Here is a 21,117-nt window from a genome sequence, read left to right as displayed (position 1 = left end):
TATTTCCTTATTTATTTACACATTGCACAGCCATGATGTAGACAATGGACAAAGCATTTCACTACATATACTCTGTATAATTGTATGTGACTAATAAATTTGAATTGAATTGAATCACAGAAGTGACTGGTCACTTCCTTAAAGGTGGAGTTTATAAAAATGAGCCACATGATTGGACAACAAGTTGGGTTTCGTCACTGTTCTTGCCTCTGCTTTGGCGGCATTTGAAAAGCCAAAACAGTAGGACGGACGGAGGAGGTTGTCACACGGCTATAGCTAACATTAAACGAAGAGGATATTCATTCAAAGATCACTTTACCAATATGTCTCAGAATGCTTGGCAGAAAACGAAGGAAGCAGTCGTAGATTTCCGAAAACTTCTACTGTGCTCGAAATGGTAATATGTCATCAAGCTTCCATAGGGATAAGTTTAAAATGGGTTAGCTTTTAGCCTTGTTGCCAACGTTAACGTTAGTTAGCGAACCAGCTGTTTGTGCAACTTCTAGGCTTGATACTATAACATCTTTGATACTAACATAATCTATCCAGTTATCTGGGCCACAGAGTGTTATCTATAGTAGAACTAACTTCACAAAGAGTAATCACAGACGGTATAGTGATGTTACAGTTGCAGCCACATTGGACTATTTCGGAAGTGAAGTTAATAGATCTATGTCAATTCTCCCTCGTAGCTCCAAACTGATGAGTGAGCCTTTGTGTCTTGGAACATGTGAGCATATGTTTTGCAAGTAAGTTGACTTTTATCAATGTTGACAAAACATACACCGAGCGTAATGCATTGTTGATCTGGATCTGACATCTGATGAATAGATCACCGCAGTTGTAACTTTCCGTCATTACTGTGTTATGAGTATGTGTGCGTCCTAAGATACAAGATGCCTACATTTCCCTCGTCGTAAATAACGTAGGCCTACCTGTCTGTCTGTCTGTCTGACTGTATGTCCGTGACCGTGTCAATAGCGGCCTAGTGTAACTTGATCGCGAACGTCACGAACCCTGCCATTTGAAATATTGACATGGCACTGTCAATGACATCGTAACAAATGTCTGCTTTTTATTTTGTCAGAACAAAACAACTTACTCCTGAACGGTATTCTTTAATTCTGTGTATATGAATCAGATCTTGTGCAGGGGCCTGCGCGGGTGGTGAATGCAGCGTATGTTTCTGCCCTGCCTGGGTAAAAGACATCCAGATCAACAGGCAACTTAGTAACATCACCGATCTCTTTCGCAATCTGGAGGCACTTCTTGCTCCTCCTGAAGTCTCAGGTAATGGCCCATCAGTCACATCATACACATTAACCTCACTCATTATTTCACACCTTTGGCCTTGTATCCAGTTCCATATTATGCATTGCCACTGAGTGATGTTAACTTGTTGAGTGAATGCTTGAATGAATGCTCTTTCAAAAAAAGGCAACTAATTACTGTAATTATAGAATGCAATTAACCATGGTGCCACTGAGCTTGTGAGTTTTGCAAAAGCAGCAGGGTGATGTGGTAGGCAGCAATGCTCTCCCGTGACTGACAGGTATGTGCCCATGAGGTCATTGAATTACATGGCAGAGAGGAGAGGAGACTGGGCTCAGTAAGGTGTCACACAAGCAGGAGTAGCTAAGGTCCCTGTCTACTGTCTTGCTGAATAAAAGTTCCCCCTGTGCACGTTAAATGTTTAGTTCATTGCCTCAGACAGCATAAATTGGCACGCAGTCGTGCGAGCTTGAACTGATGTCTTAATGCCCGACCCTGAAAAGGGAACCTGCCATCAGCTGAAATGTCAATGCTACGATCCCTTACCTCCATATTATATGGGATGTGTCTCTGTTGACAGCTACGCCTCCAATTGAACCCTGTGAGGCAGCGGAGGTGAGCCCCATTGTCAAACGCAAGAAGAGGTACCGCATCTGGACCAGCCCCAGAAGCCACCGCATACGCTGTCGGGTGGAGAGCCACAGGGAGGCCACCCTCTTCCCCGCGGACTTGGCCCAGCATCGCCCCAGGCCCCAGAAGGCCTTGTTTCAACCCCAGGACGCATCCGTGTACAACTTCCCCGCGTCCTCCCAGGACTCGGGTTCCTCCTCGCCCTCAAGGACGGTGAGCAGCGGTGGCAGCAAGAGGAAAAGAAAACCTACGAAAAACGTCCGAGTCCGCCAAGCTGTGGTGCGTGCTCAGATGGCCATCACCAGGAAGCAGAAAAGGAAGCTGCAGCTCCAGGTGATTAACCAGCAGTGGGGCATCGGCACCCACGCAGAGGCCGGTGCTCCCGAGGAGAGACCGGAGGAGAGCGAGGGGGGAGGGGACGGCAGTGAGAGAGAGGGCAAGAGGCCCAGGAAGAGAGTGTCTTTCCAAAACCCCGACTCTCCCCTCCACGAGGATCATCCGAAAGAAAATGCTCCTCCATCAGAGAATCTTGTCACAGCATCCCGGTCTGCAATGTCAGACACAGGTCTGCTCAGTGGACCGTCCACTGCGCCTCCAGAATCCATTAAACAACCGGCCAGCCCGTCCAAGCTCCCTCCCTGCAGGATGCCCAAGAGGGCTCGGCCGGCAGGGGGAGGTGTGGAGCCGCAGAGATCGCCCAAGCGGCCGAGGGCCTCACCTGGCGGTGGGAGGTGGCCGGCTGCGGTGGATAGCCTCTCCACCCCTCCGCCTTCACCTTCGCCGCAGGCCCTCTCCTCACCTCGTGGCAGCCCTGGAGGATCCAGGCGCGAGCCCGGCTTAAGCCCGGGACCTTCACCCGCCGGCGGGAGGAGGTCTCAGGGGCGCCCGAGCCAAGGCAGCCCTGCCTTCGCCAAGAGGAACCACAAAGGGGAGACGCCGCTTCACCTGGCAGCCATCAAGGTAGCCTTTAGCCCGCTGTGCGCTGCTGCTTGCTATGGTTAATGTACGGCTTGTCAGTTTGCATCACATTTGTGTTGGTGTGTGCTGGGGAGATCATGCATGACCCTCCATATTGAAGGTTCAGTGTGCCTTCACATCTGTGTCATTGACATGCTTGTGTTGTAAACGGGTTTTCTGAGTAATCCTTACAAAGCCCTTTTAGTCCTCTGTCTGGAGCAATCAATAGCCCCTGGTCAGTCAGGGCATACGCGCACACTGCTTGGAGGGCTGGCGTGCTCTTTTTGCTTCTGTGTGTGTGTGTGTGGTATGTGTGGGTGTGAATGTTGTCACAGGGTTTAATTTCTGCTCTGACCTACATGCGCTGTCTCTCTCTCTCTGTCTCTCTCCGCCTCCCTCTCTCTCTCTCTCTCTCTCTCTCTCTCTCTCTCCCCCTCCCTTCCTCCCTCATGCTGCCTCTCTCTCTAGGGAGATGTAGAAGCTGTGAAGAGGCTGTTGGAGCAGGGTGCTGACCCCAACTTGAAGGATAATGCTGGCTGGACACCACTGGTGCGTCGTGCCATTCTTTCCTCTCCAAACATACAAACCGAGCAACACAAAAGGAATCCTTAATTTAAATGCCCCACAGCGCTTCGCCAGCCTCAGCACTCATGCAGTCTTTCACTTGGCTGGCGTCTGCACAGGACTCATGAAAAATGCAGTTAGATTTCATCACTCCGCTTTTCCGAGATGCACACTGGGAAAGATGAAATATTCACAGTACAATAATTGATGCGAAAGCCAAAGTATTTAGTCCCTGACTTCAGGGCCATTTAAATGCCACAGTATTAAAATTGATTGATGTAATAGCATGTGAATATGCATCATGGCTGCCGGTGAGAGTCTGGGCTACACGCTGCTCAAGGGCAGACGGCGAGATGGAGCGCTTTTCACACATGCCAAGCCCAGACTAAAAGGTGTAAGCGTTTCAAATCGGACTGTTCAACCTCTTTACCTCACGCCCCGTTCAGTCCCCACTCTACATCCCCGTGGCCAAAGTCTGCCCCCCGCCCCCCCCATCAAGAAAAACAGTGATTAGAAAAAGAGCTCATGCATTCTCATGCCAAGCACATAGGCTGGCGTAGGATTGTTTTTGTTTCCGAGCGTGGCAGGATGATTGCTGTCTTAACGAGCGTAGCCGTAATTACCATGTCAAGTCACGGTCTTCCATGTTGTGGAGGCTACAGCGTGCTCTTTTGCTTTGTGTCTGTCAGCATGAGGCCAGCAACCACGGCCACGCGGCAGTGGTGGAGGCTCTGATCCTGGGCGGCTCGCTGCTCAACACCCCCGGCTACCAGAACGACTCGCCGCTCCACGACGCCGTCAGGAACGGCCACGCCGCCATCGTCAGGCTGCTGCTGGAGCACGGCGCCTCCCAGAGCGTACTGTAAGTACTACGGTGTCTTGTCACATTGCACACCTGAGGAAATGAATACACACACACACACACACACACACACACACACTCATCCACTAGCATACACGTGCTTGCAAACCCCATAAATTCTCAGGTCAGAAATCCTAGACCTCTCAGATCTCAACATGGAGTCTGAATCCATCTACATTAATACAAAAAGACATCCTGCAACAACCGTGTCTAGGCTTACAAAGCGTGTGTGTGTGTGTGTGTGTGTGTGTGTGTGTGTGTGCGTGTGTGCGTGTGTGCGTGTGTGCGCGTGTGTGCGTGTGTGCGTGTGCGCGTGTGTGCGTGTGTGCGTGTGTGCGTGTGTGCGTGTGTGCGTGTGTGTGTGTGTGCGTGCACTGCGAGCGCACCGTGTGGACAGATGGCAGATGGATGGAGTGATTCTGCAGATGTGGCAAGGCAGCGCTCCCCTTTTCATCTCATCTCCAAGCCTCACGCTTTGACTGTCTCGCCTCCTCTGTCTCTTCACTGCAGTCCTTCTCCTTGCCCCTCCTCCTCCTCCTCCTCCTCCTCCACCTCTCTCTATTCCCACCTCGATGACGAGGGCATCAGCAATTTCCCCACACCTCCCGTCTTTTCTCTTTGTGAAACGCAGTGTGTGTGTGTGTGTGAGTGTGAGTGAGGGGGGTGTTGTGGGCAAGGCGAGGAGGAACCTGCACACAACAGCAGTAACAGACAAATGCAATCCTCCTCCGTCATCCGCAATCAATTACGCTCCCCTCTCTCCGTCAGATACGGCCGAATGGAGAGCTACTGCGGCGCCTGGCAGCCCGGCGATAGCGGCCACCGCTCTATCAGTAATATATCTGGAATGAATTGATTGGCGAAAAACTTGTTTCTTCTCCTTCGGTTTCTGTAGGGGTGTTTAATATCAGCGCCGGCGCTCACTGAGGCTGGAGGCTCCGCGGCCAGACAGGCGGGCATTGCCCTGCTGCAGCCTGACTGACAGCTGAGGGACGTGAGGTGGAGAGGGGCTTTGAATTCCGCATTTTCGATGCGATCAGCGTTGTGACACCCGCCGGCATGCATCAGTGACCTGCTCCGATTGAGGCTGTGTGCGTGTGTGTGTGTGTGTGTGCGCGTGTGTGCATGTGCGTGTGCGTGTGCGTGTGCGTGTGTGTGTGTGTGTGTGTGTGTGTGTGTGTGTGTGTGTGTGCATGTGTGTGTGTGTGTGTGTCTTTGAGAGACCGGGAGAGAGGAGTGCTGTCCTCCTGCCAGTCACTGAGATGTGTGTTGCTCTAAGCTGCTCCATCACACGTAACTGATACTCTCGCTGGCTTCGCACGCTTTTTGTTCCGCCGCATAAATAAACGGGTGGGAGCGCAAAACCTTGACAAAGCGCTAATTTTCTTGCTCCCTGCTGAATGCTGATGTGTTTGGCTCCATTCTGCCTTCATTCTGGCTTCTAGTTAAGTGTTACATGTCATGGTGAAGGATCGATCCATCTGCCAAGTTCACTGTGGCTCACTGACGCTGTTGTGAAAACACCAGAATGTGCGGTTCGTTAGTATTCCAGTCAGCACGCATCAACACATTAATTTCCCTTATCAGCATGGGAAACATGGTTGCTGTGATTACACACACGCACACACACACACACACACACGTACGCACAACCACATAGACACATGAGCAAATACCTGAACAGAAACATAAGGAGCTTGGCTGTGCTAGAAGCATTTCACCGATAGTTCTTGGCTCGTTGAGATTGCTGTCTATGCTTCAGTCTTCACCAAAGACATTCATATCTACTGGGGATGTTTGTGTGTATGTGTATGCCTGTGTGTGTGTGTGTGTGTGTGTGTGTGTGTGGTGGGGGAGATGTTGGGCTCATGAATCCAAATGAAATATTTTATGGACCAGTGGACCTATTAATTGTTCCCCAGGTGTTATCTCCTCGCTGTGGCTTAATCTCGACACAAAACCATTTTTTGCCGTCTCCTCTCGTTGCCTGCTGTCCTGTGGGGACAAGTTGTTTTGCGTTGCCCATGTCATGCATCTTGTGTCATTGCTGCCTCAGTATATGGTTCTCCTGTGAGGGCCCAGGGCTAGTCACAAACCCTCAGGTCACCCGGCACCATGCCAACTAATTGTGAATAACGGTACAAGACAACACATTCAGGTTGATTTAGAAAGGTGATCAGATCAGATGGTTTGTTCCTGCTGTGTTTGGATGAAGGCAGTGAGATGCATCTATCTTCATCATGCGTGTTAGCTTTTAAACCCAGAGTTTCTCCTTACATACAGAACAAACTCACCAAAAAAGTCAAAACAAACTGACCAAAAGATGACCCCTAGTGAGGTCTGTGTCTGTGCCTGAGAGTAAAAAAGAAGTGAAGGAGAGGTGAAGTTGATGTCCTCCTCTAGTGTCCACCGGTCCACCTAACAGCGCCACAGAAGGTTGGATGGAGACTCCAGCCTGTGTCGGGTGCCCTGCTTTCATGTGATGGAACAAACGGAGCATTGAACTAGCGCTCTGGAGTAGGCTGGAGATCAATAATTTATGACTTCTCTGCTCCTCGCCAAGGCACTCTGACTTCAAATGGCCCATGCAAAGATATTGCACCATAATGGATGGTGTAAACATAACTTTAACAAGCATGTTCACCCCAAAGCTATTTGTTATGTTATGTGGTCGAAAGAATTACTCTAAATGATAGAAAACACCTCAGAACCTCAAGGTTCTTGCCGTTGTTGAGGCCAGTGTTTGCTCTCTAAAAGCATTGCACCGCAGGCTCTTATAGTTTTCAAACTGCGCTAGTTATATGTTCGGAAATAATGTACGAGACAGCAAGTGTCAACCTTGGGTCTCGGAGATGTGAGCGAGGCTCTGGAGCCTGTGATTATGCAGCTGTGTGGCAGCCTGATAAAACGCATGGCTCCCCACCGCGTGCACGTGCTAAAGGGAGCGGGGACGGGCTCTGTTTCAGGAACATGTTTGGCCTGCAAGCGCTGGACTGTGCCGAGACGCCCGAAATGCGCGAGATCCTGTTGGGGGCGTCTGAGAGAGGCCATCCCTTAAACTCCCCCCTCAGTCCTCCAGCCAGCCTCAGCAAGGTAAGGAGAACCACCACCCACATATCCATATCACTCACTCCATTTCACAAAAATGATGGGAGAAAATCATACTTTTGAAGGGTTATTGAAATCTGATGTTTTTGTTTTGGTTTTGCTCAACACACATTCATTGAATGTTTTCCTGGTCATGGGGCCTATTGCACAAAACTAGGATAAGGGATTAAGCCGGGATATCTTGGTTATCCTGGCTCAATTTATCCGTGATCCGGTTGCACAAAAGCGGGATAGAGGGCAGCAGGATATGTTATGGTATAAGTCACCATGGCGATTTATTCTGTGGAGCTAGCCTGCTCCAGACCAGGCTAAGTTCCAGGATCTATTTAATCTCATCCCTTATCTCAGTCAGCAGTCACCACAAACGTAAACCAATAGTTATTCCACTGCCCACTAGACATTGTTATCACATATAACTAGACCCACTGTCATTATTTAAATATTTGTGATCATTACTTAACTTTTACATATGGCCATTCCCGACCTGTCATGCGACAATGTGACGTCACGGGAGCGCCATAACCATTTTGTGCGTGGTGGTCGTGACCCTAGTTGCAATATTCTTCTAAACAGAGGTGTTGCCGTTTGTTGCTGTTGTGAAAAGGCTATCGCTACCTACTTTACACCGTAGAAGGAGCCATGAAGCCGCTCTAGTTGCCATGGTGAATCAGTGAATCTGTGATCGGCGGCGGGGTCTATTTGAGGGAGCTGTGAGCGCGCACCTATCCAGGATAGGTATCACCTGGCTTGATGAATCCGTGTCTGCTCATCCTGGCTTGCTCGTTGTGCAACCAATTAAGCCTGTACGCTCTTGTTTTGGATTCATTGAGCGCAGCTCAGTAACTTATCCCGGATGTCTTAATTCTGCTTTTGTGCAATAGGCCCATGGTCTTTTTTTGGAAACATTGGGTCATGGCATTGTCGTAAAACTGAATATTTTTTCTAAACACAATGAATTGACTCTCCTGTTTGACACAAACAACAAAATGTGACCTCTCTGACAAAGGTACAGTTGCTACTAAATACTTGTTTTGTAAGCACACTTTTTGTTTAGGTCTGCACAAACAATTTTCATCACTAAGACTACATCTTTAAGAAAGCACAACATAAATAAGTGAAAGAGGATCAGTGTATACCATTCTATAGATCATAGACTGTTCTATATATACAGTCTATGCTATAGATTGATTGCATTTACTTTAGCTGATTGTATTAGTTGCATTTTATTACTGTACTAATAGGCAGTTTTATTGAGATGCAACTATGTTTATATGGACACTCCAGCTCGGCCTCTCAGACTGGTCTAGGTGCTGCTGTTTGATTTGTGGACTAAGATGGCAGCTGGCTCATTGCCTGTGGCCTACAATTAAATATGCGGAGAGTAATTGAAGTGGGGCTGCCTTTAACTTGCCTCTGCTCTCTGCTCTCTGCTCTGTGCCGCTGCAGACGGGTGGCTGTGGGCAGAAGGACGGCCGCGTCACCCTCCTCGGGAGCAAGCTGACCCAGCCACAGCGCCGACAGCTGGCCCAAGCAGCGCGACTTCTGGGAGCGAGGCTGGCCGACGCCTTCTCCAGCGCAGGTGATTAATGAGCTCATAAGGCTGGGCCCCAGAGCCAGCACTGAGCACACTGTCCACTGTGTCAACAGCAAGGAGGAGCCGGGCTTCGGTTCGGCTGGAGGGAGGTGTGTGGGGTCAACTTTGCTGCTTCATCAGGTCACATCTGGTTCTATGTGGTCATACTGGTCAGTAAAATGTTCCAAGTTCACCTTCAATAAGGAAAAATGCCACCATTGTTCTGCTTCAGAACATCAGAACGTTCTAAAAGCTGTAAAGACCATAATTTCTGAAGCACAATTGTAATCTCCAGTAGATGCCTAGATGATTTTCCAAGATAAGACCAGGCTGTCTGAGCTTCCTTCATTTTGACGTTTAGTTTTGGGGATAAAATGCAAATGGTAATGCTCCACCTCCTGGAGCTAGCCTGAGTGGAGGGAGTGTGAAATAGACAACCGCGGAATAGTCCAGCAGAGAGCCTCTCAATCATGGCTATCACAGTTGGATAGGGATGCAAAATGAAAGTTAATTGAAGCAATTTCTCACACAACACTGCCACACCATTGTTGCGAGGGATAAAATGCAATACTCAATATGACACAAAATGGATCTTATTCTTAGCTCAGGGCTGGTGGGCTTTCGACAAACAGCTTTTTGAGATTCACTCGCATTTTAAAATGATGTAGGCACAGTATATGCGTGTAAGCCATCTCTGTGCCTAGTGTAAAGAATTTTGCTTCAAGAGATAATGAAGATCATTTCGCAATTGTCAGGCAAAGCGCTTTCGCGCGCATGGAGTCCATGAGCATTTATTTAATTTTTAATTAAGAGCTGTCACGTCGCGTCACTGCAGGCGATACTCTTGAGTTGTGTTTGCTTTCCTCCCTTGCTTCGCTCCGAGGAGACGAGAGCAGCCTTTTTGTTTTTCAAGCCCCAGATTTAAAAATAACATGGCTTGTTTTGCAACCCCCACAAAGATGTCATTATTATGTACAGGCAAGTATTTCTAAATAAAGTGTGTGGCAGTTTGTGTTTGGTTTAATAATAAAGAAAAGGCTTTTAGAATGCCGGTCAACTGTGAGACTTCATAAATAATTTCTAGCCGTTTTCTCTCAGGGGGTTGCCTAAATAGATGTGTGCGCATTGCATTCTTAAATCTGAAAGTTGAGTGCTGTGTGTATGATTAACTGAACAGAGCCGACTGTCAGATTCATTTATGCTCAAGAAACCTATTTGAATTTTACTAGGACTTTAAATCAGCATTATGGCATTTTTGTGTAAAACTAGAGGGCTGTGTTCACATTTGCCTTTTTTTTTTTGTGTGTGAACACCACCCTGCCTACATACAGTATAAAGCATGCAAACTCCAACAACTGAACGGTTAGCACTGATTAAACCCTGCTAACATACCAACTTTTGGCAGTATTTTGTTGTGAAGGCTTGTGTGAAAATACAGAATGTTCCACCAAGTACTTACATAGCTACATAGTGCATAGCTACATAGTGCATAGCCCCTGGAATACAGAATGATGTGTGCTTGCTCTTCACATAACCATATACCATCAAACAAAATGAATGATGCCAAAAGTAGTTGCTTATGAAATCATACCGCCGAAAGCGGCAAATAGTCACATAGTGTTACTTTAAATTACAGTATATTGCATCATCAGAAATATACATAAGGTAGTCAGTTCCTTACAATTACTGTGAAAAACTACAGCAACTCGGTCAAAAGCAAAGCCACCTCAAGAAAAAAATCTATTTTTGATGGGCTTAGCAAATTTTTTACTACACAAAAATTAGAGTTTACTACACTACACAAAAATGTTTACTACACAAAAATTTGTTTACTACACAAAAATTACAGATTCTGGCTGCAACTTTGCCGAAATGGCCAACCAATTTTGCCTTATATGACACCATGATGTCTATCTTTTCTAGTCATTGCTTCTGTGTGGATTTAATGTTTGCCTTCTGAAGTTAAAGGTTTGAGTTGGCTGGGCCAATGACACATGCTATTCTCCTCTTGATGCCAGTGTGGTTGTTTTGTTATATCTCTTCCCACCAGTGACCCATGTGGTTGTGGCAGAGGGCGGAGTGCCCACCACGCTGTCCACCCTGCAGGGCATCCTCAATGGCTGCTGGATCCTCCACTTCAGCTGTAAGTCCACCTGCACCACCCGCATGCCCCCCCCCCCCCCCCCCATTAGCTTGTACGGAGCTGGAGATTATAGGTTGCCGCTGATGGCACCCCCTGAATCCCGCTTGATTGCAGGGTGGAAGCTGGCACCTGTATTGCCAGCGCTGGCCCATCAGAACGGTTTGTTTGCTCAGGCCACCTGGACGGCCTCCATGTTGAATGTGCCCGCCGCGTGCGCTGCGCTGAATGGGAACATCTGCTAAATGAATCGGATGTGTTGGAAACATGAATGGCGCTCTGTTGTGAAGTGTGTTTCCGTTCCGTGAAACAAGCTGGTCAGAGGGTCTCAGCGGAGCAGGGAGTCTAGTTCTGACATGCTTTTGCATTCTGTCTGATGGAACGCTCTCTCTCTCTCTCTCTCTCTCTCCTTTCTTTCTTTCTTTCTTTCTTTCTTTCTTTCTTTCTCCTCCATCTTTCTTTCCCTTACTGGGTCTCTGCCTTGCCCCATAACCCACCCTCTCTCACTCTTATCACTTTGCCCTCTCTACCTTATCTCCATTCCTCTTTTCTCTTCCCCTCTCTGTTCATCTCTCTCTCTCTATCTCTCTCTACCCCCCCCCCCTCTCTCCCTCTCTCCATGCCCTTCTCTCCTCAGTGTGCTGTTAAGAGAGCTGGGGCATGTCCTTAAGGTGCACTGAAGCAGTGTGTGTCCTGATGAGAGAAGTGCATGCCTCCTCCTTTCCTATCATCCCCCCCACCTCTCATCTCAGCATTCCTCCATGGCCACCTGCTTTTTTTCCCTCGCTCTCGAGGAGAATGTTTTCTGTCTTCTGTTTGACCCTCTGTTCCTCCCCTCTCAAATAATCGAGAGGATTTCTTCCGGCAGCCACAGATATTGTTTTGTGTGCGTGCGCGGGCATACACATTTTAGTGGAATTCATGAAGCACTTCTCTGAAGGTGTCTACCATTTTTGTTTTTTTCTTTCTGTGTGTTTGTGGGTTTTCTTATTTGCACTCATGTATTCAACATTCAACACAGGGTCTGCCAGTAAGCCGGTGCTGGTCTTAGGCAAATTCCACTTTTTTTTTTTTATTAATGTAAGAAAAATGCAAGATGGCAACAAGACACACACACACACACACACACTCTCTGGCTAGTTCAGCTCTACTGTGTGCATGCTATCCCAAGTCAATCATCTACACCACTACCACATGCACATGACAATGAAGTATCCACTTGTCCCACTTAGAGTGTGTGTGTGGGTGTGTTGTGCATGCGTGCGTGCGTGCCTGTGTGTTGTGCGTGCGTGTGTGTGTGTTGTGCGCGCCTGTGTGTGTTGTGCGCGTGTGTTTGTGTGTGTGTGTGTGTGTGTCTCTGTGCATGTCGTTTGGCTTTGGCGGTGTAATTCCATGCAGCAGTCCTCTGCTCTCCACGCTGGCTGAGCACTAGAGGCTCCACTCGGGCCTCAGACAGCCCTCTCTCTCCTGTCGTCACGGCTCCCTGACCCAGCTCTCCAGGACGGGATGCCGGAGACGTGTGATTGGGAGATGCCACCAGGCCAGCCCCACCTCCCACCCACCCAGTCCCTGAGTCCTAGCCCTGCGCCGTCATCTTTTGGAATCTAATTAGCTGATATGCTAATGGTCCCTGGCAGTCGGGGCTAACGAGCCGGCCCTATCGTCCGGAGTGGGGGCCGGATTAACCCCGGTATCTCTGTCTGCCTGCACCGCCCGCTGGGGTCTTTGGAAATGAAAGCTGTAATTAAGGAGGAAGAGGAAATGTAATTATGGGCCTGATGACTTCTGCCGAGGCGTGCAGACAGGACCACGTTTTTGTACCCGCCGTCCGTGTGTGTGTGTGTGTGTGTGTGTGTGTGTGTGTGTGTGTGTGTGTGTGTGTGTGTGTGTGTGTGTGTGTGTGTGTGTGTGTGTGTGTGTGTGATGGCATGTGGGATTGTGTGTGTCCCATCTCTGTGTGAAGAGTGGTTGAGCGCCAGATAGAGCTGTGATCTCCCAGCGGAGGCCTGAGATGTGGAGATGGAGTCACCCCTGTTGTGACAGCGAGCAGACCGGACGCGTAATCTCACTAATGGACCAGCATCACACAGCTGCAGCAACATTTCAACTTTTTTTTTCCCCCTTCTTTCTTTTCCTCCTTCTGAAACGTTGGTCTCTGAGATGTCGGGTAGGAGGGGTGTGGACTGAAATGGTTGGTTACCTTTCCAATATGATTTTCATCTCGAGGCCCATTTGCACTCAGTGATTTCCGCAAGTCCTCTCTAGAACTCTGCAGACGCCAAGGCAGAATTAAAAGCCTTGTCCACCCACCCCCCCAGCCAGCTCAAAGGAAGAGGAGTTTCATTCACCCCCCTCCTCTTCCCTGGTAAGGTCTTACTCTAACGTGAGATGAACACTTTCCAGGCAACAATAGATAATGGCTTCATGGGCCAATCTGCAGCCTTTGCAGACAGCACATCAGTGAAGTATATAGCCTGCCTCGCACTTCTCCCCGCACTGCAAGGGCTAAAGGGTGTGGTGTGGATAGGATGAGGGCACGGTGGGGTGGGGGTGGGTGGGCGGCGGTTGTGCTATTTCAGAGAGCGATGAACAGCCAGAGGTAAACTGCACACAAAAATTGTCTGTGGAAAATGAGTGCAGCTGAAGGAAAACAGCATGTAATGGCCACTTTCAGGGTGTACTGCTGTGTCTTTTGTGTGCTGGCCTTGTAGTGCAGTTTAATGGATTCTCCTCGTCTTCTGGCCAGCACAGGCTGCGTTGGGACTTTATTTATATCTTTTTTTTTTTTCGTCCGTTAAGCCACCTCCCTCTAAGGAGAATATATTTTGTGTGTGTGTGTGTGGATGGAGGTGCTCCTCCATATGAGAAGGCCTTTTTTTGTACATTTTAAACAAATCTGGTCTAGCTGTGGAAGAGCTCACAGCATATATCTCTGTATTGCATCAGCCTGCTTTCACATGATTCTTTTTTCCATTTTTTGTTTTTTTTCATTGCTTGTTCGTCTGTTGTTTGATCACAAGGCGCGCCCATGTCCTTGGAGATCTCCTGCTGCATCCTCACATTTCCCTCTCTTATCATTCCTGCTCTCGTTGTCCCCCAGTCTCACTGCTCTGTCCTTACAGGGGTGAGGGCTTGCCGCCAGGCAGGTGCCCGGGCCGCCGAGGTGGAGCATGAGGCGGGGGAAGGACCCCAGCGCAGCCGCTTCAACCGAGACAACCTGGTGAGTGATGGTGGGAGCGAAGGATGGATGGAGGGAGGGAGGGAGGGAGTGATTGACAGACAGACAGATCTGACCCGCTCCTCTGCCGGTCCTGCCGTCCCCTGAGAGAGTGACCGTTGGCGGAGCAGAGGCGCCGTCCACCGAGGCCTGATTTGCGCATGGCCCCAGGCTCCTTTTTTTATTACTCCCATTTTCATTGGCAGAGCGCTGCCTGAGAGACTCATACGCATGACTCACCCACTTCCCGGAGGGCAGGCTGGCCAAACGGACGCAATGGCCCTGTTATTGCTTAGCTCCAGAGACTAGAGCAGCCCTAGGACACAACGGAGAGCACTGAGGCGCTCACCGAGCAGCCTTGGCCCTCACAAAAATGTGGTCCCTAACAAGCTGATCATCTCATTTAACATCTGCTCTGTGGAGGCATAGCTGTTGTTGTTGTTAACCAATAGCTCAGATTTCCCCCATCAATCTTGACTATTTTTACACATGCAATGAAGTCTAAAACTGTTGGCTTAATGTCTGTCTTTCACTACTCAACTCCTGAAACATTATTGACTGCGCTAGTTTGATGATATACTGTAGGTCAGGGGTCTCAAACTCAAATTACCTACGGGCCACCTGCCAGGTGGTCTTCTTTATAGGGTGGCCGGTGCAATATGGTAATAATATTTTAAAAAACGGTCATAAAAACCTCTGATAATATAGCTTGTCGTGTATTTATTTACACAACATTAGCCTTTTATCAAGTGAATGAATATTGGCAACTCTTGCTTTAGGACACATCAAATGCTCTGCTTTTGTATTTGAAATTGACATTTACTTTTCAAAAAACATGTCAATAACAATAACAATTTCTGGACAGACGATATTTACAACCTGCAGCAGAACAGTTAACATTCAGTTTTAAAGAAACAGTTTCTCATTAAATTACCTTGCCTATTGCTTCGCTTTTATCTTCACCAATATCTCCGGTTTCACCCATCCATCACCTATCCATACACATACAATGAAGTCTAAAAATGTGAGCTTACTGTTTTTTTCCCTCACTACTCAACACTTGAAGCGTTATTGACTGCAGTATTTTGATCATCCAGATGATTGTGTTCAGAGGCAGAATAAGAGAAGTGTGAGCCCAGCTCACCAGTGGCAGCAGCTGGAATGACTCCTCTCCCACAGAGCTGTAGGCCAGCTAGGATTTGAGGAGCTCTTTGCCCTTGAGTAGATAGCCGATTGAGTGAGCACCAGTGACACTGAAACTTGCTGACCCTCTCCTCAGGCCCTGTGCTCTCGCTGGCACAGAGTGCTGTTGCAGAGGTCAGAGTTCACCATCACCCTTAGGCTTAATGGCCACTTCCTGCAGAATTGAAACCATATACTGTAGCCATGTAAGTTAAGTAAGTTAACAGATGCTGTTTTCCAAATCGACACAAATCATGAATAAACAAAAAATAAACCAGTTTTAAAAAATCTCAATACTTTAATAATACTAAATTCTATGTTGCTGATATCAGCAACAATAACGACCTTGACTTATTTTGGCCAGTGCAACCACATGTTGAGAAGCCGGTCTCCTCTGTTTCATTTGCAAAGTAAAATGGTCAGATATGTCTGCAGAGTGCTCTTGATAACCTCTCAAACAGAAGCCAGCCAGGCATCATGTAGAGGCTGTAGAGGCCCTGTTTGGGGATGTACTCATGCGCTTTCTCGTCCCCCCTGCAGCTTCCCCGGCTCTTTGACGGCTGCTTCTTTTTCCTGCTGGGCTCCTTCCAGCGACCGGAGAAGGCTGACCTGCTGAAGCTCATCCGTGAGGGAGGGGGTCAGGTCCTGAGCAGGCAGCCCAAGCCGGACAGCGACGTCACACAGACCCTGAGTGCCGCCGCCTACCACGCCCAGCCGGGCTCCGACCAGGCCCTCTGCACGCAGTACATCCTCTACGAGCCCCAGGGCGCCTACCGGCCCTCCCGGGTACGCCTAGGCAAGGTGTGGTCAGCCCCCGCTAGCTGGCTGCTGGACTGCATCTCTGCCTTCCAGCTCCTGCCCGTTCCAGAGCTAGAAACAGCGCCGGCACCCTGATGCTGTGAGCAAGAAGGCCCCTGTCCACTATCAGGGACCAGGGGACCAAGTGAACTTTGTGTGTGTATGTCTGTCTCCTACTGTTATTCAGAGACAGCTGTAACCCACGAGCTATGCATGGTGTTTTGAATCATGATTCTGTAGAGAGAGTGAAGTTCATAAAGATTCTAAAGCCTAAGGATCGGTTCAATATAATAAGAGTGATTAGGAATCATTCTGGCACTTTCAGGCTGCTGAATAAGTGGAAAATCGAAGTCCTTCTCTTTCCTGCCAAGAGTATTCTCTTTGTAAAACACTGAGCAGGAAGCCTCTCAAACCCTATTGTGCTGTGTTCTCTTTTCTACGTTTTCTGGGACAGTATAGAAACCGTTTAAAAAAATATAAAAGAAGATTATAAAATACATCTCTTTGTGCATGTCATTTGTAACACTAAAGTCTTTTGTAAGCCACAGAGAGTCCTTGTGGGAAAATCCAATGTCACAATAAAGAGTTCTTTGTTCTGTCTTTATCATAGTCTTGCTATTCCTTTGGAGAAAGTTTATCTTCCTTGTCCATCAAAAGTTAGGCTTTGTTTACTTGCAATCCAAGAACATGTCGAGTTTATGACGAGGATAGATTCAAATCTAAGATTGGCTGCTGCATCTTAACAACCTTCAAAAAAATGGCTTTGTTTGGAAGATCGATTATAACCCAACTTAAGGATCCGTGAGCGAGAAGTTGCAGCAATTAATCCTCCAGTCACCGGGTTGGCACTTAACCACTTTCTTCAAAAGAAACAAACAACTTTTCCATTTGTTTTGTTTGGGGGAAAAAACAAGTTTTGCATGAGAAGAAGGGAGGCAAAAAGTGGGCCGATGTCTGGCCGCGCTCCTGAGGTGCTCTCTGGCCGTCTCCCAGGATGCTGCTTTCATTCGGATTAGTCAGGGATGCTCCTAATTGCTATTGATTGCCGTGAGCTGCATTAAATTGCTTTGCCCTCTTTTTGGAAGGAGGTGGAGGGAGGCAATTAGTGGTGAGGACAGGATTTGAGACGGGTGATGAATTGGAAAGGTAGCGAAGGACCACTGTGGATGGGACGGGGAGTGGAGGAGGCCAGGCTCTCTCCACCTGGCTCTGGGGGGAAAACCAATCGGCTCTAACTCCTCCAGGATTGCCTCGGGTCGTCACTTCTATTGCACTGGTGGCTCCTCAGACTCACGGGGACAAGGATGGATGAGGAGACTGGGTCAGGTTAAACTAATGGCGCAGCAGGGCAGGTGCAGACGCAGGTGGAGGTGGAGTGGGGGAAGGATGGGTGGGTGGGTGCTGAGGTCCACCATCCTGACCCCTTGCAGAGTTCCTGGTTGTCGCTGACGGGATTCACTGAGAGCGATGTCCCACTTGCACTCTCTCTGCCACGGCCCAAGCTGTGCTGGGACATGATGCTTTCCTACATAAATGAATGTCTTGATGTGAAATAGTGCCGGTGTCAGCGGTGAGAAATTGTGCGTGTTTGCAGTATCTGATCAGTGTGCTCTCAGTCAGAGCCCGTGTTGGTGTCAAAGTGGGCAGGGGAGGGCTGGTGTAACTCTTCTGTGTTTAAGAAGTGTGAGAGTCAGCGAAATAAATAAATGCACACACACACACACAAACAGTTGGTTTTTTGTTAGTTTTTTTGTTGAATAACACTTTATCCAGTCTATTTAACAAAATAGTTTTTGTCTTCATAAATAATACCCATTTCTTTTTTGTCTCCACCTCTCAATGCAGAATACATATTGAATGTTTTAAGATATTTACAGTTTTGTACATGTGAAGGGCACCAAAGGGTTATTTTAATTAGGAACCAATAAAAGCAAAGGGTTTGGTTAGTTTCAACACAAATATGTTTTTCTACGTATATTTTCAATATGTATAACCAAACCTTTTAATCTGTCTTTTTCAAATGAAAAATAGTATATAGCCTTTCATCTTATGTGTATATTTTATATGATATATTATTAAATGATAACAGTTCAACCTCTTAATAATAACATTTAGTTGTTATGAATAATAAAATCTGTTAACAGTATTTTTCCTTCTCATCCTTGGATACAATTTATAGTTGGTTTTCAGGCACACTTCATGTAACAGTTTCATGTAGGGAAAAAAAGAGAACAATCTTATAGCTTTCAGCTACAGTTAAGTCGGTGTCTCAAGAAAAGAAATTTTCACATCTACAAAATGGACAGCAAAGAAGCAAATGTTCACTTTTAGATAGAGGGGAGGGGAATGCACATGTTCGTGTTCCTATGCACAAATGACTATAGACCGCCGCTAAAAATGGAATGAAGAGACACCAGAGACAGACTGCTTCAACAGATCATCTTCAAATTTACCCAGGAGCAAAAGCGCTGCATGGAACTGTGAATGAACCAAATATTTTGCTGGGTGACAATGTGTGACTTGTCAAAGAGTCTAGACATCCTGCTGCTCCCTGAATGATTGTCAATGGAGAAAGATATAGAAAAGATGTGTAATAAATGGGAATGTTTTAATAGCTGTTCCTTGGGCCTTTTGAAACATGAACTGTAACCAAACTATACATATGTAAAAGATGTGTCCAGTCTTGAAATAAAACTTAGCACTGCTGTTTTATCATTAAAATAGCATTTGAACAAGCCTGAGAGTCAATGATATAACCCTGCTACAGGGGGCATTTTTGTGTTTCACTGAGAGTCCACTGTGCAGAATAGCCTCTTATGCAATGACTTAGCACATGGGTCCCTAATGTAGCTAACATGTTAACTGGAGTGAAAATATCTCTCTCTGGTACAGCAGGGTTTGTAGTTTAGTCCGGCTGTTGGAGCAGGGCACAGTGATGGTTAGCATGTGGTCCACTCTGATGGCCTCCTATGGCTCTGCACTGGCTAGTGTGTCTCTGGAGAGGCGATCCAGGCGAGAGAGCGGGACAGGCAGAAGAATGGGATAAATATAGCATGTTTGCCTCAGCCTCAGCTGTGGTTCTGTTTGCAGCTGTGGGGTCTGCTCGGCATAGCGGGCTTCAAACGGAGCTGGACAAAGATTGTGACACCGTGACACCGTGTTTCTGCCTCAAATCCAAATATCTGATCTGGAATCAAGCTTGTTGTTCTCCATTTCTCCATTTTTTCACTTCTTATCTGTGAATTAAAACTACATAAATGAAAGACTTTTCTAAAGTGCGAGGTATTTGATTAAAACTTAGTGAACATATTAGCCACCACACAGAGTTCTAGATAGATTTTTTTCCCCTTTCTTTTTTAATTTTTCTTGTGTCATTACTAGATAGACAAAGATATTTCCTGTCTGAGATTTAATCTGGGTTGGGAGGATATGAGGAGAAGATGCAGGTGGCCTGAAGGGCAAAGGGATCTAGGAGAGAGAGAAAATCTTGTGGACATAAGCTAAAACGTGGGTACTTTGTACACACCAAATATGCAGCTCCTTAAGGGATCAGATTTTTGCATTCATTTTTGTCTCATTACCAAAACCCTGGATCTTTTATTGACTAGTTCATCCATCAGCACTATGTAAAAGGGTCTAAAAGGTTAACAGGGATGAATTTCAGTTGCTGAGAAAAAGGCATGATGGATCACTTGGGATTAGCGGAATTTGCCTTTGAATTAATGACTGGTATTTATCATGGTGGAAAAAGCCAAGGATGTGGGAACAGGTTTGGTTAGAGGTGGTCGCCTTCATGCACAGTCTGAACCCGTGGATCTATGAGAAAAGCCTCCGCCTATCCCAACTAATGACTTTGTCCACTGATCTGTGCTGAAATGCAATATTAAGGCTCTGCTTGAACAAACACCAGAAAAAAAAAGGGAATAAAGTAAATCCACTGTTGATAGAACAGAGGGGAGCAGACCTGTACATCTGCAGGTGCTGTGGAACAACACATGCCCCCACCCTGTACTGCAAGTTTGAAATTTAAATTTACTGCGAGCTGTGGGTTTAGGCTGGCAGGATGAAAGGGAGCGTTTCTAAATGCAGCTTTGAGGCAACCTCCATGCGCCGGCGTTTCCCTTGTTTCAAAGCTCCCCCTCTCCTCCACTCTACTCTACTCCACCCGAGCTCTTGTCTGCTGGGCTGTAGTGCTGAGAGCAGAGGCGGCTAATTCATCACAGAATATTGCCTGATTAAGGGAAATTAAAGGAGCCATCTTTAGGCTTGCTAATTGCTTAAATAACAAGTTCAAGCTGTTACCCTTTAAGAATATTTTTGTTTGTTTGGAATTAGGGGAGAAAAACAAGGGCATTCTAAATGAATAGAGAGCACTGGGGGTTGATGCTGTTGATGCTGGCTGATTATCAAATGGCGCGGTGTTTCACCAACACACAATAGATGTTTGAGGCATCAATAATCTGGAAGTGTCTTTGCACGCTTCTGCTTATCCAAGCAACAAAACAAGCAAACGAGGTTTGAGAGATCCAGCGCTCAGCGTCGCTATGGCGATCACTGCTCAACTTCTTTATTTATTTTCTCTCTATCATCTGTGCTCAGTCTTTGGCTTCTTTCTATCTTCCCGACCCTGAAGCACATTGTCTTTATGTAGATCACCTTAAATCTCCTGTAAGCCAAACATATCTAAAATACTTCCATATATGCTGTGAAAATTTCTCCTGGGCTTCATAATGAACAGCTGAAAAAATTGACACCAGCTCAGATAACCAAAAAGAGATGATCCTTCCAGCCAGCCAATTAAATTTGCATGAGCA

The 21,117-nt window shown here is 47.1% G+C and overlaps 1 protein-coding gene across 1 annotated transcript; it reads left to right on the top strand.

Moving 5' to 3' along the window:
• Nucleotides 1–257: 257 nt before the first annotated feature.
• On the top strand, nt 258–16,907 carry bard1 (BRCA1 associated RING domain 1). The gene is made up of 11 exons (XM_076263758.1): nt 258–397; nt 693–749; nt 1,142–1,290; nt 1,853–2,862; nt 3,328–3,408; nt 4,113–4,285; nt 7,252–7,378; nt 8,840–8,972; nt 11,017–11,109; nt 14,229–14,326; nt 16,046–16,907. Exons 1-11 carry the CDS (start codon nt 324–326, stop codon nt 16,397–16,399), a joined length of 2,349 nt encoding a protein of 782 aa, XP_076119873.1. The 5' UTR covers nt 258–323; the 3' UTR covers nt 16,400–16,907.
• Nucleotides 16,908–21,117: the final 4,210 nt, after the last annotated feature.

This window comes from Alosa pseudoharengus, unplaced genomic scaffold (genome assembly GCF_046254945.1).
Source record: "Alosa pseudoharengus isolate Yale_2024_CS ecotype anadromous, Long Island Sound unplaced genomic scaffold, YU_APseudo_1.1 YU_APseudo_1.1_scf_3, whole genome shotgun sequence".
NCBI classification, from domain to species: Eukaryota; Metazoa; Chordata; class Actinopteri; order Clupeiformes; family Clupeidae; genus Alosa; species Alosa pseudoharengus.
Note: the sequence above shows the minus strand (reverse complement) of the source record. Positions and strands in the feature narration are given on the sequence as shown.

What these genes read in the sequence shown, in the direction of transcription:
- bard1 (XM_076263758.1), top strand. Translation starts at nt 324, where the DNA reads ATGTCTCAGAATGCTTGGCAGAAAACGAAGGAAGCAGTCGTAGATTTC. An exon ending in TTCACCTGGCAGCCATCAAG is followed by an intron (nt 2,863 to 3,327) that starts GTAGCCTTTAGC and finishes CTCTCTCTCTAG; the next exon opens with GGAGATGTAGAAGCTGTGAA. An exon ending in ATGCTGGCTGGACACCACTG is followed by an intron (nt 3,409 to 4,112) that starts GTGCGTCGTGCC and finishes TGTGTCTGTCAG; the next exon opens with CATGAGGCCAGCAACCACGG.